The following is a 21,370-nucleotide window of genomic DNA, read 5'->3' as shown; positions in this document are numbered from 1 at the left end:
AAAAGTACAGGAAGCGCCAGGCCAAGGTCTGTCACACAAGGCCCGCTCTGCTGAGACGCCCTTCTGCGAGTCTGCTTCCATGGGCAGTGGCCCGGCTCCCCCGAGGCTTCCGCTGCTGCCACTACTAGCTGTGGCCTCCGGGTCCTCCCCAGCGCACGGGCCCACAGAGGAGAGCTGCCAGGCCGGACGCAGAGGCCACGCACACAGCCAGCTGAGTGAACATGAAGTGTGTAATGATCTAGAAGACACCTAAGTCATTAACAGGGTTCCCCTGGTTTCTGAACTAATTCTTCTAAAAGTCCTACATGTATATTGATATTATCCTGAGATTTCTGATGTAGCTACAAAACCATGATTCCCACCAATAAACTATTCAAACAACTGAGCTTTTTACTTAAAGTGAACTGTATGTAACAAGACGACCCCGTCCTAACTCTGCACATGCGAGACTGGACCCTGCTCACACCCACATGCGAGAACAGTCCTTCAGGAGAGCGCTCTACCCGCCCTCTGAAGACCACACACCCCGCGTCTGCCTGTGCAAAACTGAAACATCGCTCCTCGCCTTACTCCTGACCGTGCGCGGGCCGTCTGCGTTTCCCCGGGGTCTGTGCGGGTGAAGTCAGCGGCTCCTGGGGGAGCTGGCGAACCACCACACCTGGTCGTGGCTACAGCAGAGCACGAGCTCGCTGTCCTGGGCATGCGCTCAGGTGTGCCCTCCTGCCCTTACCTGTACCACTGGGACAATGAAAACCACAGTGCCCTGCTGCCCGGGATTTGTGGCACTAGAAGGGTCACGACGGGAAAGCTGTGCATGTACGCGGTCAATATGCGTCAGCGCCCACGGGCAGCAGCCAGCTCCCCAGCCCGGCCCTTACTTCTCTGCATCATGGGCGACGGCTGGTTCAGCAGGGTGGCCAGGCCGTGATAAATGGCTCCTTGCTTTGCCACTTCCAGCGTCACCACGGAACTTGTCCTTGTCATCAGTTCTGCTGCCCTAGGAAGACAGTGTCACAACTGTAAGAGCAATGAGACGCTGGTGCCTCTCTGGGGGTACCTGGCCCAGGCCAGCGCTGCAGCCCGTGCTCAGGGCAGCAGCCGAGCACCCATGGCGGCCTCACCACTAGTCCGGGTAAATCTCCGACCGCCAGCCAGATTCCCTCCCTCTGAAAGTCAACTGCACACACACCTCCTTTCATCATACTGAGAACAGTAAGACTGTACTCAGAAATTTCAGGAAGCACTAAGAGTCAAAGAAACACATTCAGACTAAAATATGTAATTTGCTAATAAATGAAATGCCATGTACAGCTTTTTAGTGTTGTTTGTAATCTTCTAATTCCAAAACTTAATGACAAATAGCCCTAAAAGTGCTAATATTAAGCTTTAAACAAACAAACAAATGATACCTTTCTTGAGAGAGTCCTACCAGACTCCGTCCATCCACACTGAGGAGCTGGTCGCCGGCAGCCAGCCGCCCGTCCTGGGCACCGCGGGGCAGGCGGGGAGGGGGGGAGAGAAGCCAGTGAGAGAGATGCTCAGACTCGCTTTCACAACAAACTGAAAGCACCGTTCACGTCACTTGTCACATACATGACGCACTGAGTCTATGTCTTTAAAACGTATACCAACCACGTCTGCAGCGCCTCCTTTCACAACGGACTTGACGTAGATCCCAAGCTTGTCTTGCCCAGCTCCCTAGACAAAAACAGGGGAGAAACACTGCACTGAAAAGAACAGTAAGAAATACAATACTCTGCAAAGTAAAACAAAAACAGAAACACAGAGGTCACCGTACTGATTCCTCAGCCACAAGCACGAGTGAACAGGTCCACGGCAGGCACCGTCGGCCCCTCAGTGCCCAGCAGCCATCACGGCGCTCCTGCATCCCGGCCCTCGACGCCGCCCCGGACCTCTCCCTCTCCACGCGCAGAGCCCAAACTTCAAACAAGGAAAGGCTTCTTGTGGCCAACAAGAAGAGAGACTTAGCTACAGCCTACGCAGAAAATACTGCACCGAAGCAATTCAGGGATCGCGTGCTGTAAGCCTAAACAAACGCCGCAGCCACAGGCCCCGGCCCACACGGGTGCGCTGCGGCTTCAGCCGCACGCTGGCTCTCGGAAGGGCGAGGGCTTCCGGGACAACCCAGGCGACACGTGCAGCTGCCTCACAGAGCCACCAGTTTCTACTAGGGCGTTACAACTCCACTATAAAAATCAAAATTTGCTGTTGTTGATAAAAACCACCAAAGGAAGCCTTCACATGTATGAAATCTCACGTGAACATTACTGCCAGTATTCTACAACGGAGAACATATTTCTCAGCCCAGAACTTTAATGCCTATGAAACTGTGTCACAAAAGCAAAAATGCAAGACGGTACTACAAAAAGTTACAAAGATACAGTTCAACCAGTGACTGAACTGAAGCACCTTTTCTGCAACACTCTGGGACTGCTAACCTCCCCCAGAGACCCCTTCATCTCCCCCTGCAGTTAACAGTGCAGGCTCAAAGAGCACCGGCCTGACCGCTGGCATGCCGAGTCCCACCCTCTGATCGCCGCGGGAAAACCCAGCAGACGGCACGATTCCCCGAGGCTGACCCCATCTGTCACGTAGTCCCTCTGAGAACTGTATACAGTGTCTCAATTCAACAAAACAAGTCCATTTCAAATTCCTGTGGTCACATTATCTGGGAGCTGATTTTATAAACGTTCTACACATGGTAAGTAAAATCAGTGTTCTTCTCTGCAGCGCCTGAGCCTCTGGCCTAGGTTTTCCGACTGTTCCCCTCAGCCCGTCTGTCTGTCTGTCCACCTGCATGTCCACAACCACCTCGCCGCCTCCCTGCAGCTCTGCTGCCCAGCCCCAGCCCCCTGGCCAGACGCCCTCGTGACTCGCTTGGCACTTCAACACGACACGGCAGCCCAGGGCCCCACTCCCTGCCGGGGTCCCTCCACCATGTGCTGGCACAGCTGGAAAGCTGGTACTTTTCTGTAAACTTGAAATTTCACACACACACACACACACATACACAAAATATATATACACAAACGTGCATAGACATATACACATATATACATAGAATCACTCAATAAATGGCATTTTATGTTCATTACATTTTACATAAATGAATTTTATGTATCACGTGGCAAAAAAAACAGTCAGTATACCTTCCACCTGACCTCATTTATACCAATACCAGGTTTCTTGAGCCTGGGGACCTGAGCTGCAACGCGGGAAATGATTCCCAGGACAGTCCCTACGGGCCCATTTGTTAAATGGGGCGTTCCCTCCTACGGAACCTTTTAAATGATTTCTTTGAATGATATTCCATATTTTCATGTAATCTGTGATTACCTGTTGAGTTCAGCTGTCTGAAAGACAGTTTCACTCAGCAGACAGTCACTGAATGCTCACATGCCCTAAGCCCTTTGGACAAGTGAGTGAACAAAACAGACACCCCTTCCCCTCCACAGGGCTCATATTCTAGAGTAGTTTCCTTTTGGTCGCCCAATAATACTTCTGATCAAGGCACTGAAAATCCCTCTTTTTCTTTTTCTGCAAATGCTAAACAATTATTTTGTTGTAGCTAGGCCAATTTTTTTTTTAAAAAAGGGTCCTAAAAGTATAGTTACCTTTTCTTCTGTTTTCCATTTGACTGATATAAAAAGCAATGTTCACTGAACTTGGGATGCCAGTTTTTAGTGCATTACTTACTACATTTTCACAACCATCGTTTGTTGGTAATGCAATACTGTCCTTACAATTTAGATACTTTTAGTAAGATAATCAATTACTACCATCTTTGACAAGAAAAATCTCTAGCAGTAATACTAATAATACAGCATTTTTTAGTAACACGGATGTAAATAAAACACCAAGTACGTATTTGGATACTTTAAAACAATAAATCAAGCCCTCCTCCCCCAATTCTGGGATGCTTCGTAAGCTTACTAGCAATAAAGAAAAAAACCTCATTTACTTTTAAAAAATCTATTTATATAAACTGTAATAAGAAAACTTTAACCTTTTTAAAGTCACAAAACAGAGTAAGAATGAGAAAAATACTGTTTTGCTCCCAACGAATGAACCAAGAGCCTACATGGGTGCACTTTGCTACGTGGCAGTCAGCTCCCGTGACAATCTTCATTCCAGGACGCGGTCTGTGTTGCACGTTCACAATAAACTGCAGTTTCACTACAGTATCACTTCCTGTTTTCAACCTCTTCATTTAGACCAGAAATCACACATTTGAGGGTAACCACTAGGCTCTCTTATTTCAGAACTGCTCTGAATTTTGGAAAACCAATACACAAGCTTAAATTCAGTAGATTCCATGTGAACTGCAAACAGTATTTAAATAAAACCTCAAATCCTGTAATATTTTTCAATAATTTATTATACATAACATGCAATGCAGAATTTTGAAAAATCTAGTTTAAACACTCAAGAATCTCATCCTGAAATATAGATATTTGACAGCACCATCACAATCACATCCTCAAACAGGCATTCGTTCACATTACACATTTCAGAAAGATTCTGGCACAATGAGGAATGTCTCTTCGTGACGGACCCGCTGGGCCCTCCCCGGCTGCTCAGACACTGCCCTTCCCGAAGCAGGCCTCCGGCAAAGCCCTCCTGACCCGCGCCCCGGCCGCCCGCTGCCCGCCTCCTGCTCGGGGCGCCCACCTCGACCCCTGCCGTGGTCCTGCCTTGTTTACGCTGCTCTCCACACAAAACGAATTTGAGATGCAATGGGTCTGCCAAAACCCTTTTCTCACTTGACTCCGAGGCTCACCTGCCACCACCTGCCAGCCCACTCGCCTTCCCACGTCAGGCAGGGTGTAATCTCTGGCTCACTGAGGTTCCCATGGGATCCTCTTTGTTCCCTCGGGACTGGCGCAGACGGCTCCTCCCCACAACTCCCTCCCGGGGTGCCTCCCCGAGTCCCTGCAGCTGGCCTCTACACCATGGTCACTCCTTTATTTATAACCTGCTGTGAGGAAATCCAGAATCTTCCGGAACCAGTACATTAGCAGGTTAGCTGCTGCCACATCCATTAAATGTAAGTTGGCAACACAGCACCGATAACATGGCAAAACCAGTGGTTTAGAAAGTTAGAAACCTCAGCATTCCTGAGCGTGACACCAAACGCACTGCGTCAGGCAGGGACACCAGCCCCCGGCTGTCGGGTCGTGGCAGAGGAAGCACAGCCGTTCGGAAACCACAGATAATGTATCTCCATTTTCTCGCAGGATGGAGTCACGAAGTTACCATCACTTCTTTTCATTCTAAATAAGCTCAACTCGTAAGTACACCTCCTATCACAGCAGGCCTTCAGCCGAGGGGATGACTCAGAAGGACCACCGGCACCTACGCGGTCTACTTAAGGCTGGCCGCAGACAGACTTTAATGAAAAGTCATCGACAACGTGTCCTGAAATACGACTACTTTTAAAAAGACCCTTGGGGGTAAGGGGACACATCAGTAACCCACCAAGAAGCAGGCGAACTCTGGCTGGCGTCTGAATCTTCCAAAAGGGGTCCAACCCTGCACTGACATTGACCTGGTGAGTATTCCCTGTTTCACAGATGGCTCTGCGTGCACGCCTGTCCCCATGTCCCCGTTCCCGCAGTCGCGCTCCCTTCCTGCAGACTGGCCGTCTCCGGGGAGACGCCCCTCCCTCTTTCCATGCCAGCTCCCTCCCACTTCTGCTATTTGAAATAAATCTCACCTAGACGTCATGTGTAGCTCGGGGCTGTAAACTGGCCATAAGAATTGTAAATGAAACTGCTGTACAGATCGACGACAGTTCCACCGGTAATTATTTCAGAAAAACAAAGTCACGGATGAGTGCACCTGGAAGTGAATGAGCTCTAAGGAGTTCTAACTATACACGTGTCAGATCAACATGGGTAGTTACTTTCAACCCCAAAGACCACAATCTTGGAGCGACTCTAGGGTGACCCAGTGCCTCAATCCCGCGGGGGTGGCGTGGCTGCAGCAGGTGCACAGAAGAGCCAGGACGCTCTGCTCCCTGCCAAATGCCATCTGCACTGGGGACAGGCCAGCCATGTAAGGCGCCAAGTCACAATCACTCCTTAACACTGCGGGGCTCTCCTGCCACTGGCCCCATTTCATTCAAATAAAAATAAGACTGTGATAGACTATGATAAAAAATGAGTGAAACAAAATTTTTTCATTTCAGAAATATGAAACCACTTAACTTACGCCTTATTTCTACACAACAATGCACAAACTAGCCTAGTAAGACTGAACTTAAAAAAACTTACTAAACAAATTCTTCTACGTTAAAAAATAAAAATGGGGTCTGGAAGTTACAGCTTTTTGCTGCTCTGCATCAATGGGTCACATGTGTCATTAAACGAATGCAGAGATCAACTACACAGCACTGACCAATGCCAACTAGAGGGACAGGGACAAAGTGCTCTTTGGACGCCGGTGCACTGACATGGGACATCTGGCAGCGCGCCGTGGCCCCAGAGCACTGGAGTGTGGGAGCCCGAGCTGAAATGTGCAGTAAGCGCAAAACATCCCAGACCTCAGAGACTCATATGGAAAAGAGGACCTAGAACATCTCACTCATGACTTGTGCTGACATGTTGAAATCACAACAACTTGGACATACTGCACACTATTAAAGTTAACTTGTTTCTTTTCACCTTTTTAATGCAGTTAACAGAAAATTTAAAATTACCTATGTGGCCCACACATTCTATTTTCTACTGGACAGCACTGCTTTAAAACTGTAAGCTTTTCACAGTGTATCTGTTACTAGTAACCACAGAAACTAGCAATAAATCTAATTATGCAGATAACTGGGTAAAAGAAGATCACACCACAATGTATGTGCTAACAGCACACCCTGATTTCCAGCTGTGAGAAGAGCAACCACAGTATAATAAATGAACATGTAAAGAATAAATAATTTTGAGAATTAATTGCCTAAAGGTACCTAAACTGGTATTTGAAAAGACATTATTGCATTTTTGGTCTGTTATTTATAAAAACTGCAATTAAAAGAATAAGCATAAGCATTTGGAATTCATTTAACAAATCAAACTCCTTTTTAAAACCTGTCTTCTGGACAGCAGTTATATATTCCAATGGCATCAGGAACTATGAATTTCACAAGACACAATTCTGGAATTTAATTAAGTACTAGAAGTAAATGTTTCAATATCAAAGCCACAGCTTCCCTCCCGGAGGCACTGAAGAAGGCAGTGCCGCTGTGTGGCACCTGTGCCCTTCAGCGCGGTTTCCGAGGATCAGACAACAACAACTAGACACACGTTAGCCAGGCGGTGGGAGACACATCAAGGAGCTCGGTGCTCAGTCCTTAAAAAAGCAAGGAGAATGAAACAACAAAGGTCACTCCCGTGCTGTTAGCATTTCTTAACACACATCTTGAAGCTGCTTTCCCTTCCCTTAAAAGGCAGAGAAGAGGAGGGAAGGAGAAGGCATAGGGAGAAGGGGGTGAAGGCAAATTACGTCTGGAATTTACCTGCAGGACAGGTAGGAACAGAGGGAGCAGCGGAGACGTCACAGAAAAGGTTCTCCTGACGAGTGGCAGGCGGCAGAAACCATGCTGCACTCTCCCCAGAATTCAAAGAACACGCACTGATCAGGCAGTTGCTTTCTGTATCTGATGAGAAACGGCTCCAAGTTTGGAAAGGCTGCTCCCAAGTGCCCCGTTTTCTCTGAATCTTCCAGGCACTTGGGAAAGACTGAAGTGCAGGTCTGTCGCCTCTCGCTCAGAGACTCAATCAGAAGGAGCCCACACTCAAATTCCAGCAGCAAATTCTGAGTGCGTGTGGGTGTATGACATGATTAATGGCCTAAAAACATCATTAAAACACAATCCAAAAATAAAAAAAAAAAACCTGGCGGCAGCCAGAGGCAGACACGCCAGCCGGAGCAGCATGAATCCGGCCATTGTCTGCGGCCAAGCCGCTCCGCCCTCCGCCCCCTGCCCTGAGCTGCTTGACTGCTAGTCAGACAACTAGTTCTGATTCATTAACTACTGAAACTCAGACCAGTTTTAAAAACATAGTATGGCTCAGCTCTCAGCTCTCTCTTTTTGGTCAGAATTACCTTCACGCCGAAAGCGTCCGTTTTAAAACTGGTTCCTGATACCCTCTCCACCCCAGGCCCCGCTAGCGGGTGACTGAGCTCAGCGCCCCCAGGCCCGGTGCTCCTACCAGCGCCCCCAGGGCCAGGGCCACCCCTCCAGTTGCAGCAAGCCCAAGTACGGAACAAGGACACAAGCCACCTGTCCTCTCTCCATGGGGCCAACGAAGGAAACCAGACGGGTTCTTCATCGGGCCCCGCAGACGGCCGCCCTGAGACAGGTGTGCAAGGCGTGGCGTGTGGAGCGCGCTCCCCCAGCGAGGGCACCGCTCCGCGAGTCTCAGGGTGTCTGTGGCTCAAACGAGACGGGGCAGGAAGGTGACCTCGGGGCGCCCGCGCAGGGGTGCCGGGCGAGGCCGGGGTCTGGACCTAGGTGAGGCCAGCCCCCTTCACTCAGGTGACTCTACAAACGCCATCGTCCCCCACACACACTACCACGCGGAAGGAGGGCCCGGCTTCAGCGCATTAACATTCACCGCTCCCGCGATTTTAATGCCGTAGCTGAACTCACTCTTTCAGTCAACCCAGGAAACCTGATTTAGGCCACTGCCATAAAACAGGTGAAAAAATAGGTGAAACGCTGTTCTTTCACGCAATTCACTATTAGAACAAAAACACAAAATATTGTTTTATGAGCACTGGCTATACAGGGTACTCGGTCATTTCACACGACTTAATGGAAAGTTATTTCTGGCATTTCCACGGGGGAAAGTCTGCAGTCACATTGGGCACCTCGGCATTGATTTAAAAAGGAACTGAGAACTTCCTGACTTCATTCCTTTGACCAGGTCTTTCCCACGTGGCAAGGACAGTAAGGAGAACAAGGGGGGGTCTCAGATCTCTCAAAGGACTAAATTGTACTTCATGTAAGGAACCTACTTTTCAAACAGTGAGAAGGTGGTTTATTAATAAACAGTTTTCACCCTCTCCTTTTTTAAGGCATGAGAACTTTATTTTGTTTTAAGTTAACTAAATAAGATTTCAAAACAAACTCAGTATTCAATCAAAACACAAACTAAGGTTCAATTAACCAGTCACTTTAAAATAATGTCGTAAAAATCCTAAATATTTTTCAAACTGTCATTTTTATGTTCACTTTTAGAAAAAAAAAAGGTTTTGGAGAAAGCCTACAGGAAAAACCACGTCATGTGGCCAAAAGAAAGTTGTATCGTGGACATGCTTGTATGCGCTCCCGGCAAACTACATAGCAGTGGTTACCACTATTTCAAACAATTTTCACATTATACCTAGCAGGGCTAAATTAACAGGTTTCTTCCTTGTGTAAAAAGCACGTAGGAGCCTCCTACTTTTATGAACCTTAAGAACCTGCAGGGCTGAGACAGAGCAGTCAACATTGGGGGAGGTAATTACAAGCTCCATTAAGTGGTGGCTTCAGGAGCAAGTGAATTACCGGCAGGTCTCAACACGTCACAGCGCAAGAAAAGGCGTCCCTTGGAGCCCACAGCTGGAGTCTGCAGGACACCCACCTCCACCACGTAGCACCCCAAGAACTCACCCCAGATCCCGCTCTTCCGACAACAGAGAACCACATTTTGAGCTCTAGGACCACATCAACTGCTCCAGCTGCAAAACGCAACCGTCTACGTCTCTCGGCTACGACAGCAAGCAGCACGGCTGGTCTGTCCAGACTCGGCCACCGCAGTCCCGAGGAGGGTGCTGCCACGCCACAAGACATCTGCCGTCGACTGACGGGAACCCAGGCAACATTCGGCTCTTGCGTAACCAGTCAGCTCGGGTTTTCCTTTACTTTGTGCTTTATTAAACTTTAAAAAGAGCCAGAAAAATAAAAAGGAGGGACTTGTTTGTATTTTAAAACTCCAGATTAAACAGGAAGCACTGTGCTGTGCACTGGTGAGTAAGAGGCAGGCTGAGCCTCCCCAGGAGCAGGGCTTTGCGAGTGGACTGGACGCGGCTGCTCCAAGCCATCTGGATTTCGTAAGGCTGCACCGCAGCGTGGAAGGGGCGCTGGCGAGCTGAGCACCAGAACACTGCCCAGGCTCACAGCGGCGAGGCCACAGGCTAATCAGGAAGAAATGAGGAGGGCTGAACCAGATACAAAGGCCATAGCAGAAAAAGCAAAACCACACAGACACAAGTAAGTGTTCTGGGGGTGAAGCTCAGCCACGGAGGCCTGCGGGCCCCTCTGCAGGAAAACCCGCAGCACAGCGACGAGGAACGAGAGCCAAAGTGACTGGCAACAGGGCCCTGTGGTCACTGCAGTCCTGTGATCACTGGGGCCCGGGCCAAACCCCCCAGGCTCCTCTCCCCATGGCTGTGTGGAGGGCAAGGAGGGGAAGCAGCCTGCTCCAGGCACCGCCACTACCGTGCGGCAGGGAAGGAGTTGCCCGTGCTCAGGCCCTGGAGGACAGAGCAGCGTACGGAAGGGGAGAGACCCTCATCCGTGTCAGGGTAGACACCCGTACACCCAGTTCCTCGAACCTCCAAGGTCAGTCTGTGCTGTCACCATGACTCACGCAGACCCCTGCTGACCTGGCAATGGGTACAAATCAAACGACTTGTTTTCTGTTGCTGAACATTCTTTCCAAATACCAAAGATACTCCAAATAAACTGTAGAAAAACGAACTCCATTAAGCAATCAAATACACACACGAAGTAACGCTTCCACGTGCCCAGCTGCTGAAGACAGAACCAGGGTGGTACTGTCATATTTCTCCCCCCACTTCACTATATCCAACTCGGCAACCAGCCTGAAAGCTGTCATTCAACAGGTAAGTCTTAGTACCTGAGATGCCCCAGACAGGTATCCTCAGCAGCAGACAGGATGAGCCAGGCCTGAGAGGGCGTCTGTCCCAAGAGAGTCACAATTGTCTCCATCCCCACCACTCCCTTCTTGGCTGCGCCGCGAGGACCGCCCGTCTGGAAAACCAGGAGCAGCTTCCCTACTGGTCCCCCGTGTACTTCGGAGCCCTTCTGACGCCCCTCCACAAAGCAGTAAGAAGAAACTTTCAAGACTGCACTCTGATCACATGATGCCTTTATTTGAACTCCTCTGATGGCTACTTATGAAGCCCACAACTCCAGCAAGCCCTGGAGCTTTCCGTGTGTGTTTACTGGGCCCAGCCACACCCCTTCCCTGCGCACTGCCCTGCCAGCTCTCACGCCTGCGGAGACCACACAGCTGCCAGGCAGACGTCTGTGCACCATCCAGCCCCGCAGGGAAAGCCTGCACCCTGGCTCACCGGGTCTGGTCTCGCCTCCTCTCAGGCCGCCTCGACAGGCTCCCCGGCTCACTGCGCTCCGGCTGCGCCGGCAGCCTGTGCACTCACGTGCCCCCGTCTGTGCCTCTTCCCGCTGACACGGCCCGCCCTTCCCTCAGGGAGGCCGTCACTGATCTCTGCTCTGCCCTGGAGCTCAGATACTGAGTAAGTATCCCTGAATAAAGAATGACCCCTGATGTCATTCTCTCACTCTATTTTTTGCCTTGTCCCTTGAGGGATCGAGGGTACATACTGGAGAAGCAGTTGCCTGGGATTTCAGATATTCTTGGCAGAAGAAAACGTCACTAGGTAAAGAATTACTTTCTCGGGAGCCAAACATGCGCTTGGTCTATTTTACAAGCAGATTCATTAATTCATTCATTCTCTTTGGACGAAGTCTGGTATCTCTTTCCAAAAATCTTTTCGTATTACTTTTGTTCCAGATCTTTTCTACGGAAGACGTCTGGAAAGACCAGAAAGAGCAGGGGGAAAATCCCTGATGTGTCAGAGAGGATGCCCCCGTTGAGAAAAGGGAGGTGCTGTCTGGTCCCCGGAAAGGAAGGGGCGGGCCCCAGGGTGTGAGTCTCATGGCGGGGGCTCTCTGCTTTGTGGCTCTGTGTAGATGTGCACTCAGCCATGCTCCCCATTTGGCTCCGGTGGGGAAGCAGCTCATCTTTGACTTGCAACTGTCTGCACTCCCCAGTAAGCCCCAGATTTATAATGCTATATCCTAGTTAGAAATATTATTAACGCCTCCATTTTCCAGTTTTTTTAAACGAATCTTTTAAAATGTCTTAGTATAAGAAGCAAGGAAAAAAAAAAAAACTAGAGACTGAAAGATCAAAAATGAACGTCACACCCTAACCTCACACGTGAGGCATGTCACATCCTCTCCCAGAATCGTATCATCTTAACGATTAACCGCTACTTCAGTCTCCGGCACACTCAAACGCGAGGAAACCCATCTTTCGACTACCACGACCTTGAGACGGACCCCTGTGTGCCCCCAAGCGCTGTGAGGCTATACTGGCTTCTGACCACAGGTCACAAGCCCTTTTAGGACAGCAAGGATTCTGGGTCGTTTACATTCTTCTGACTTTCTTCTTTGATTTCACAGAGAGAACACTTTCCTTCTGACGCCTCAGGGTACGAAGGCAGATGCCCAGAGCACACGCTAGAGCTCAGAGGGGCTCCACACCGCACAGCAGAGAAGCCATCAGCCGGGACGGGGTAGGCGGCCAGGCGCGGCCCCGGGAACCACAAACGAGAGGCCCATCACAGGTGTGTGGCCGACAGCCTGGAGATAGGCAGAGGCGGCGGGGAGCACTCGGTCAGCACTGGGTGGTGAGGACCAGGAGTCTGGCTCCCTTTGGGCCCAACTACCAACCCCAGGTAATGACAAGGCTCCGCCCGGCAGGCCTCCCGGGGGAGCAGAGCACCCGCAGCCCACCTGGGGCGCTACTGCCTGCAGCCAGCCATGCTCCTGCCTGGGCTGGGCACGGGGCTGCCCCCGCCGGCTCTGGGCTTTCTCCTCTTTGCTGCCTGGCTATAAAAAGGCAAGAGACCTTGGCTCCGGGCTCCTCATGGCAGCAAGAGGACATCCCCCTGCTCTTCACCTGATCCCCACCAGGGACCACTCCCAGGGAGGGTGGAATCTTGGGGCTGCCACCCTATTGTTTTGTCTGCTGTCTGCACTCGCAGGCCAGGGGGTAAAGCTGGACTGTGACTTCCCGTCTGGCCCCTGTTCTAATTGCCCACTCACAGCTGGCCGCCCGGTGAGGCCAGGGGCCCGCCTGAGGGGAGGGCAAGGGAGTGACCAAGCGCCAGGACACGGTGTCAGAGGGAAGGGGTCAGGTAGACCAGACCCGCATTTACAGAAACAGGCAGCTTCAGGCTGAAAGAGGTGAATAACCCTGCAGAGGAGGGTTTCACATCTCAGGTGAGAGAAGGACCTGAAATTCGATTTTACGCAGCAGAAAACGTGGAGGCCGCCTCTTCCCTGCATGTTGAAGTGTGGGAGGGCGCTTTTCATTCTAACACTGTTGACTCAGTAGGTGAGCAAAGAGAAGCCTGTCCACGGGCGCTCTTTCCCACCCAGGCCCCCAGGATCTGAGCTGTGGGTCATCCAGTTACAACAGTCTGCAAACACGGCCCACAAGCAGCACCCTTATCAGGAGGCATCCCTGTGAATTCTGGACTGGGAGCTGGGTCAGCGGCCAGACCGACCTCCGGGCCCATGGTGGGTGACCCACAGACCCAGTGCTTCAGAACCAGACCACTGTGCCCCAGATAACACCTGCCACACAGGCGCTGGGAAGGCTTGGCTCCTCCCACTGACCCCTGACCGAAGCCCACCTCCCCAGTCCCAGAGCCCGTCATCCGACTACACACTGGCCCCACAAGTGGCATCCTAAAATCTCAGGTTCATCATGTCCCTCTTTTGTTCCAAACCCCCTCTCTGTGGTGTGACTCTCAAAGTGCCAGTCACATCTTTAAAATCAATTAAGCACCTGTGTTCTCCCCTCTCCCCAGCAGAGGTCTGGGGTCAGCCGGAACGCAGGCGGCGACTGGCTGTCACTTCCCCCACAGCCCACGGCAGCCCAGCTCCCCACCGGAGGGAGCCCCTGGAGACCAGAGCCAGCACTCTGCTCGGGAGCAGGAGCCCAGGCCCTGACGCACACGGAGCAGGGGGTCAGGGCCCAGGCTTCCCACAAGCAGGAGGCCGCCCAGCGGACAGCTTGGCCCTGACGGCTGCTGACTCCAGGCGTAAGGAATGCAGTGTGGCCGCTCTTACCCACCAGCTGCGTCCTACCTTTGCAGCAACAATGCTAAGGCCCATTCCATTTTGCTTTTTTAGGGTCACAGTGATTATTTCAGGTTCTTTCCTCAGAGGCTGAGCCTAAAGGACAAAGAGAAAAATTTACTGTGCAGCTGACACAGAAGGGCTTCCACACCACTCGTATTCCCGTGGGGGTGGGGGAATGAAGGGGAGGGGGAAAGGAAACAGTAAAAAAACAAAAAAAAATGATACAGATGCTCTTCACATGAACACTCACACTCCAGACACCAGAGCCTTAAAGAGGAATCATCATAAATGCTGCTGAAATGTTGTTTAAGGAGCTTCATTTGCAAAATAAAACTAACCCTAATGCAACTGTCACGTTAGAAAGGCCTGGCCATTAAGACAGAACTAAATGTTTACTTTATTACCTTTCAAAACAAATTACTAGGTGCTTTTAAAGAAGAAATTAAACTCATCTTAGTTGTAACAGAGTTGATCTACATCCCTGTCTCTTACACAGCAAACATAAAGCAGCGCAAGACCCAGGCAGCGGCCCTAAGTGCTCCGCACCGTATGCGCCCGCAGCGGGAGGACAGCCCCGAGCGCCCCAGTCACTGCCCCAAAGACCGGCCACTCCTCCAACAGACCCGTAAGCAAAGGAGAAAGTGAAATTATCCACTGAAGTCACGTGTAACATACATGTCATACCTCGACTGAGAGTCAACAAAATCACGAAAGAGAACTACCACCACGTACACACTGAGAGGATTACACACGCAGTGTGAAGGCGCAGTGCCGAGAAGTGGTAGTTACACACGTGGTTGGCTAATTTAAAACCAAAGTCTGTATGAGAATATTTTAAGCGAAATAAACAAGATTAGGTGACCAAACTTTTTTAAAAAATCAAGACCTGAAATCTCCTGAAGGATACATGAAAAACTAGAAAGATGAAAAAAATCAAGATTCCATCTAAGGTACTTGTTTTTCTATAAAATTTGGGAATTAAAAATTTTGCTATTACTTGGGACCTGACAAACAGCTAACAAGGTCAACACAAAGTACTTGCAGCAAGTTCGCTGCGTCAGCAGCTAAACGTGTTACCTACTTGGTGTAACAGCAATCATCAACTAATTCAGTTTTTGGAGATAGGTATGGTACCTGCTCAAATCTAAAGTCTGCTACTAAGCAAAAATAATGACTTTGAATTTAACATACAAAATATACATCACACTCTTTACTTATATTAAGTACCGCCACCTTACATAATCTAAGTTTTCTTAGAAATCAGGTTAAGTACAGGCACAGTTTTGGCTGAACACTACTTGGCAACCTGAATACTGCAAGAGTTTCTAAAGCTTCAGAAGAGCCATGGTTGTTTCTCACAGCCATGAATCTCCGAACCTCGGCCGAGGTACACTGGCCCGCCTCGTGCCTGCAGGGCAGGCAGGCAGGTGAACTGCCACACGCAGCCACACGCGACACCCCGACCCCTCTGCATAGTGAGCGCTCAAGCGTGTGCTCACATCTGCTTGCTCCTCTGAACCCGCAAGTGGCTTGAGAGGTGGAAATGGCAATTATGTTGGAGGTAAAGTTTAAGATAAATGAAACTGAACAAGAAAGTACAAAAGGAAAAATTTCATTTGTTTGTGTTTTCTGGATGTTATGTGAAACAACTCTGATGTGGCGTCACCTTCTAAGACTCGGAAAACCATCCTTTCTTGTTAAAACTCTGTATGAAGCATGGCAGAATTTTCCTTAAAATCTATCAGGCTAGTAAATATTGAGATTGACCACTCTTTCAAAAAGATATAAAATATTTAGTAAATAATTTGATACATATTTATGACAAGGCAGAACTAACTAGAAAAAAGAAAAAAAAATTTTGAACCTAGGAAAAATTTTCTAACAAACCCCATTAAGGCTACCATATCAGTATATTTTTAAAATAATGTATTATGGCCAATGTAACCGTGGGTATAGTCTTTATTTTTAAAGCTATCATTGTTTATACACAAAACTGTATAGACATGAACTGAAAATAAAAAATATTTTCAGATCGTAGGACCCGCTTCTGTTTCCAGTCCAACCATCACCCCACAATACTTGCCAGCTCCGCGTTCTCGCGCACCAGGTGGCTCTCGTGATCCACTCCTTCAAAGTGCACGGTCCAAGTACCTGGGGAACGCGGGTGAGGAATCAACCTGCAAAACCCTGGGGAGAAAATAAGCAAGCTGTAAGGATGAGAAGCACGCCTCGTTGGGCCCACGATCTTCCCCAAGCGAAACCGCGTAAGCACCACCCGCTAACACCTGACGGCGTTTTCTGTCCTCACTCGACCTCCACGCCCCGTGACAGCCAAATCGTTCAAACAGCTAAGATCACATATTTGCTTTGGCCCAGTGGAATTTCAGCACCAAGCAGAAAAATGAAGGAAGTTTCCCATCTTCTTTGCTCCAAAGAACCACTCCCCCTTCCATGAGAAATCACAGAGCTGCACCATGGCTGCTTCCCCGCTCATCGGCTTCCTCTGCTCGACTAAGAGCTCCACGGTGACAGCGAGTCTCCAACAAGAGGAGAGGAAGAGGGACCGGAGAACGACACGCACAGGGTGCCTCCCACACCTGCAGACATGGGGTTGCGTGCCTCACGGCCACGATGTTCTCTAACTCGTACAGCAATCCTGGGGTAAGACGGGCCTCTTCTCATTATCCTGTGTCCAAATCTTCTCGTAAGTCACACTCAAATTTCTTCCCAATAAAATTTAGAATCACCCTTCTATAAAATTTTAGAGTGTCTTTGCACCTTCACCGGGGACAGGTGACACCTTTACAAACTAAGCCCCGGCACTCTCATTCCATCAGACCGCACAGTGCTCCCAGACACCCTACAACAGGCCTCCTCCGGTCACGCGGGTCCTCCGGGCCCTGGTCTCTACAGCCGTGGTGAGCAGACGGGCCTGGCCCTGGTGACCTGGGCCTGGTGGGCCCAGCAGAAAATCCCGTCTGCGCTAGGGCTGCCCCAGCAAGGGTCATTGTAGCTGTTGTTTTTGGACAATTGTGCGGTTGTTTGTGTAGAGGGCAAAGAAGATGCACAGATATACTTGGTTACAATTACATATAAGCTAATTTGACTTAGCTTTAGTCCTTTTTTTAAAAAAAAAATCACTGTTTCAATGAAATATTACCTACAAGTTACTTCTCTCTCCCATTTTAGGGAATCTTAATTATCGTGGTTTTGAAATGTCAACAGTTGTAATTCATTTTCTTGTTTTTCCAAACGTCAGGTTCCACAATGTCTGGACCACGTGCAAGAAGACGTGTGGCTCTCAGCCCGAGGAATGCGTCTCGGCTCAGGGATGAGTCCGTACTGGTTTTATGGACTTCTCTCTCAGACTTGTGTTGTACGAGAAACAGAAGGACTATGAACCGAGAGCACACAGTGGTTCTTTATTTGCCTTACAGAGAATTGGTATGAAGAATTAAAAAGGCTGAGGTCATAAAAGAAAACACCCAGTTCTCTGTGAGTCTTCTAAAGGCACCTTTGTACAAGGCTCCATTATCATCTGAGAGGCATGAAACGACACGGGGGTGCCAAGGCCATGATGAAACAGCACACGCGTCCCACAGCCAGTCATCAAGGCACCCCGAGGGCAATCACGGAGGAAACACCAGCACCAAGCCAAGAGCCCACTGCTCCCCGCCTGGCAAGTGTCTACCCTACAGCGCCTACTGCAAACCCAGCAGCTGCACACACTCGACTTACACGTATTTGACAGAAGCTAGTAAATGAGCCTCCTGCAGACTAATTCACAAGGTAGTAAAAAGCAGCCTGGCCGAGCACGCGGCACGTGAAGGCCTGTCCCGTAGGAAGCATGCTCCAGCTCGGAAGACAGATGTGCACACACGTTCAGACGCGGCCACCGCACACCATAAAGGAACATAAGAGCCACTCGTGGGGACGGTGGCTGAGGTGTTACGAAGAGGCTGAGGTTTTCCGGGCAAAGGGATGCCTGGCTGGAACTCAAGCGTGGAATTTTAGGCAGTAGGAAGAGGAACGAACATACAGAGTAACAGCGTGGACCATAATGGCACAGGTGATGGCGTGCCCGCCAGGCCAGGTGTGCTCCAATCCGGCGGGTGATGGGGCGAGGTTCAGAGCAGGAGGGCAGGGACCAAGCCCAGATGTACGAGCTCCGAGGGCAGGGTGGTGGTGGGGGGCCGTGCCATGAGGACATCCGGGGGCAGACGGGAGAAGCAGTGCACGTGGCAGCCCACGGCAGCGGCTACCTCAGGCCCATCACTCTGGTGGGCCGCGGGCTCTTCCAACAGGCACTCCTGGCTCGGGGACACCCAGCACCTGACTGCCGCCCACCCTCCTGCCCCCCTGCACCCCCGCCAGTCTCAGCATCAGAGCCAAACGCAGGGCCCCAGTCCACTCCTGCCCGCCGCTCTCACCCCCCACGCGGCTGCTCTGAGAGCCGCACCCCTCTCTGCGCCCCGGAGGACAGCGCTGGGGCCAGCTCCGAGAGGGCTGCAGACGCACGTGACGGCTGCTGTACCAACGCCCATCAGCACAAGCAGCTGCCTCTGTGAAATGACTTTTTTAAGACTACCAAAACCTTTGAAGACATAAAAATCTATTGTGGTGAGTGCAATAATATCGAAGTAAAAAAATCACACTCACTAAACTTACATATTTTTTGTTTTGCTTAAATTAACTCCCAAATTTTGGGTCTATTTTTCTGCTCACTTGTGTTCCACATTACAAACAGAAGCAGACTGGGACTGAAATTTGGTCTGATTAAAAGCTCAGGCTTCAGCTGTAACTGTGGTACAGGCAGACCTCATTTTATTGCACTTTGCAAAAGTTGTGGAAAAAAAAAAGTTGTGTTTGTTTGTTTGTTTTAATATAAATTAATGGAGCAAGTCTACAGGTGCCATTTTTCTAACAGCACCTGCTCACTCTGTGTCTCTGTCACATTTTGGTAATTCTCGCTATATTTCAAACTTTTACATTATCATCGCATCTATTAGGTGATCTGTGATCTCTGATGACTATGACATGCTGAAGTCTCACGTGATGCATAGCATTTTTTTTTTGATGGTTAGCATTTTTTAGCAATAAAGAATTTTTTAATGAAGGTATGTACTTTTTCCCGCAAACATAATGCTTTTGCACACATAATAGGCTACAGTATAGCGTAACCATAACTTATACGCACTGGGAAGCCAAAAAATTCATGGGACTTCGTGCTGCAACATTCACTTCACGGCAGAGGCCTGAAATCAAGCCACGACGTCTCTGAGGCGTGCCTGACTGTCCTCAGTGTGCATCAGCAAGGACGCGGGGGTGTCCCTAGGACGGGGAGACGGGCTGTGCCGGCGTCGAGCACGCCGGAGCGGGGCTGCGTGTGCAGGCAAGCCCAGCATCCTCGCTCGGGCTGCAGTCCCTGGTGCTCAACGCACAGCCCGCGAGGTGGGCGCAGTCAACAGGTCCCTGTGCAGGTGAGAAGGTGGAGGTGACAGGGTGGGGTGAGAACGCAAGCCGTTTGGGGCCAAGCCTGTGCTGCCCTTAACTACTTTACTCTGGTGGCACCAACACAAAGTTAGAGTTCGGTTTGGAGGCTAAATCAGGCAACTAGGATTGTAAAAAGACCGAGAAGAGAGTTGCAGTAAAGGCTCTTCCTACCAGCGTAGGCGCACTGTAACCGCGACCCTGGGAACAGGGCACATGCTCGCAGCAGGGCTGCGGGGTGGCCACCACGACCCCACGTCACCACAAAACGGCTCCTTCTGAGTCACCGCAACACCAGCTTTTCCAGAAGCACACACAGCGCTCCACAGAGTGGGCAGCCATTTACGAACACAGAACTAGCAAAATGTTCACTTCAGTGCAGGTCACAGTGCAGACTCTGGGTGTTGCAAACGCTAATTACCTCTCTGGCACAAAGGGTCCAAAAATTCTTGTAAACCACTTGGGACGTTTCTGACGACATCGCACGAGTAGCCGTCCTCCGGCAAGAGGAAGGGAAGCTGCAGGTCAGGGTCCTCCTGCAGCCGCACCTCCCGCCCGTCGCTGCGCGCCAGCTCGTCGGCCGTGTTCTCGGCAACGGCCACCACGCTGTCCACCAGGTCCTGGGCGGGAAACGGGTGTAGAACAAAAGAGGTGCTGAGTGATGGCGCAGCTGACCGACAATTCTTTTTAACAATGTTTGATTGCCCACGGTGTGACCTCACACACACACAGGGCCCCCACAGGGAGAGTGAACTGATCAATGATTCAGCAAACGCCAGCGGAGTACATACTCTCCACACATGAACTAAGATATTCATGATTCAGTTAAAACAATGTGTAGTTTTAAACAGAAAGAAATTGTTCAATCACAAGATGAGTTTTTTCCCTTTTCAAAAGTCATCAATTTTCCCTTGCACAGTTCTGCAACGTCGAGTTGCTATAACCTTATTTTCACAGTTAACGACACAGGGAAAAAGTTCACACAAAGTTAAATGTAAAAAAAATTAAGATAAAAATATCTACTCCCAGCTTATGCAGACGTAGTTTCTGCATTATGGGTTTATGACTGATTTTTGTTTAGAAACTCTCATGGTTCAATAATGTACACACAGTTCACAAACCCTAACTGCACAGTGGAATGGAGTGAACACACCAACTTGACCACCACCCGGTTCAGGGACGGAACGTCACACCCTCCAAGTCGCCCTCACTCCCCTCCCCTCGTCCCTGAAGTCACTGCTGCCCAGGCTTCCACCCCTAAGTCTGCCCGTGTGTCCCTGGAAGTCACGGACAGAAGCACGCTGTTCAGACCTGGTACTTGACTTCTCTTGTGCAGATCACGTCGTAACACCCACCCAGCTGCCGTGTGGCCACGGCCTGCTCCTTCCACGGTGGTGCCAACGTCCCTTCCTGTGACTATGACATGGCCCGTGTGTACGTGGCATTGCTGGGGGGCGGGTGGCGGTCTCCAGGTTTCGGCTACTTTGTACATGTCTTTGTTGGCATAAATTCAGTGGAGGAGACCAATCTATCCATCTGTTTAGGTTACCTCCCCATCTAATTCTCAGATGCCTGTATCAAGCTGATGGTAACTGTGATGGTGGGTTTACACAGCCTTTCTATAAACAGCCAGCAGACACTGTGAACTGTGTTTCTCACCCCATTCCTTCCGGGGGGAAT

The 21,370-nt window shown here is 50.1% G+C and overlaps 1 protein-coding gene and 1 long non-coding RNA gene across 4 annotated transcripts in view; one reads left to right on the top strand and one right to left on the bottom strand.

The window, feature by feature from the left end:
* Positions 1–21,370, bottom strand: part of AFDN (afadin, adherens junction formation factor) — a 122,463-nt gene that overhangs the window by 21,455 nt on the left and 79,638 nt on the right. The window contains 6 exon segments of the mRNA XM_032485369.1: positions 879–997; positions 1,410–1,483; positions 1,633–1,698; positions 14,207–14,293; positions 16,284–16,387; positions 20,112–20,310. Of these exon segments, the coding sequence (XP_032341260.1) occupies positions 879–997; positions 1,410–1,483; positions 1,633–1,698; positions 14,207–14,293; positions 16,284–16,387; positions 20,112–20,310 (649 nt within the window).
* LOC116665499 lies at positions 11,378–16,365 on the top strand. 3 transcript variants are annotated; one of them, XR_004322158.1, is made up of 5 exons: positions 11,378–11,559; positions 11,838–11,930; positions 12,512–12,675; positions 14,697–15,150; positions 16,232–16,365. It is a non-coding gene; the product is annotated as an uncharacterized LOC116665499 (long non-coding RNA). The 3 variants fall into 3 exon arrangements; XR_004322159.1 differs by having other exon boundaries at positions 14,697–14,825; positions 16,232–16,359; XR_004322160.1 differs by lacking the exon at positions 11,838–11,930.

This window comes from Camelus ferus, chromosome 8, assembly GCF_009834535.1.
Source record: "Camelus ferus isolate YT-003-E chromosome 8, BCGSAC_Cfer_1.0, whole genome shotgun sequence".
Lineage (NCBI taxonomy): Eukaryota > Metazoa > Chordata > Mammalia > Artiodactyla > Camelidae > Camelus > Camelus ferus.
This window is presented reverse-complemented; position numbering and strand designations above follow the sequence as displayed.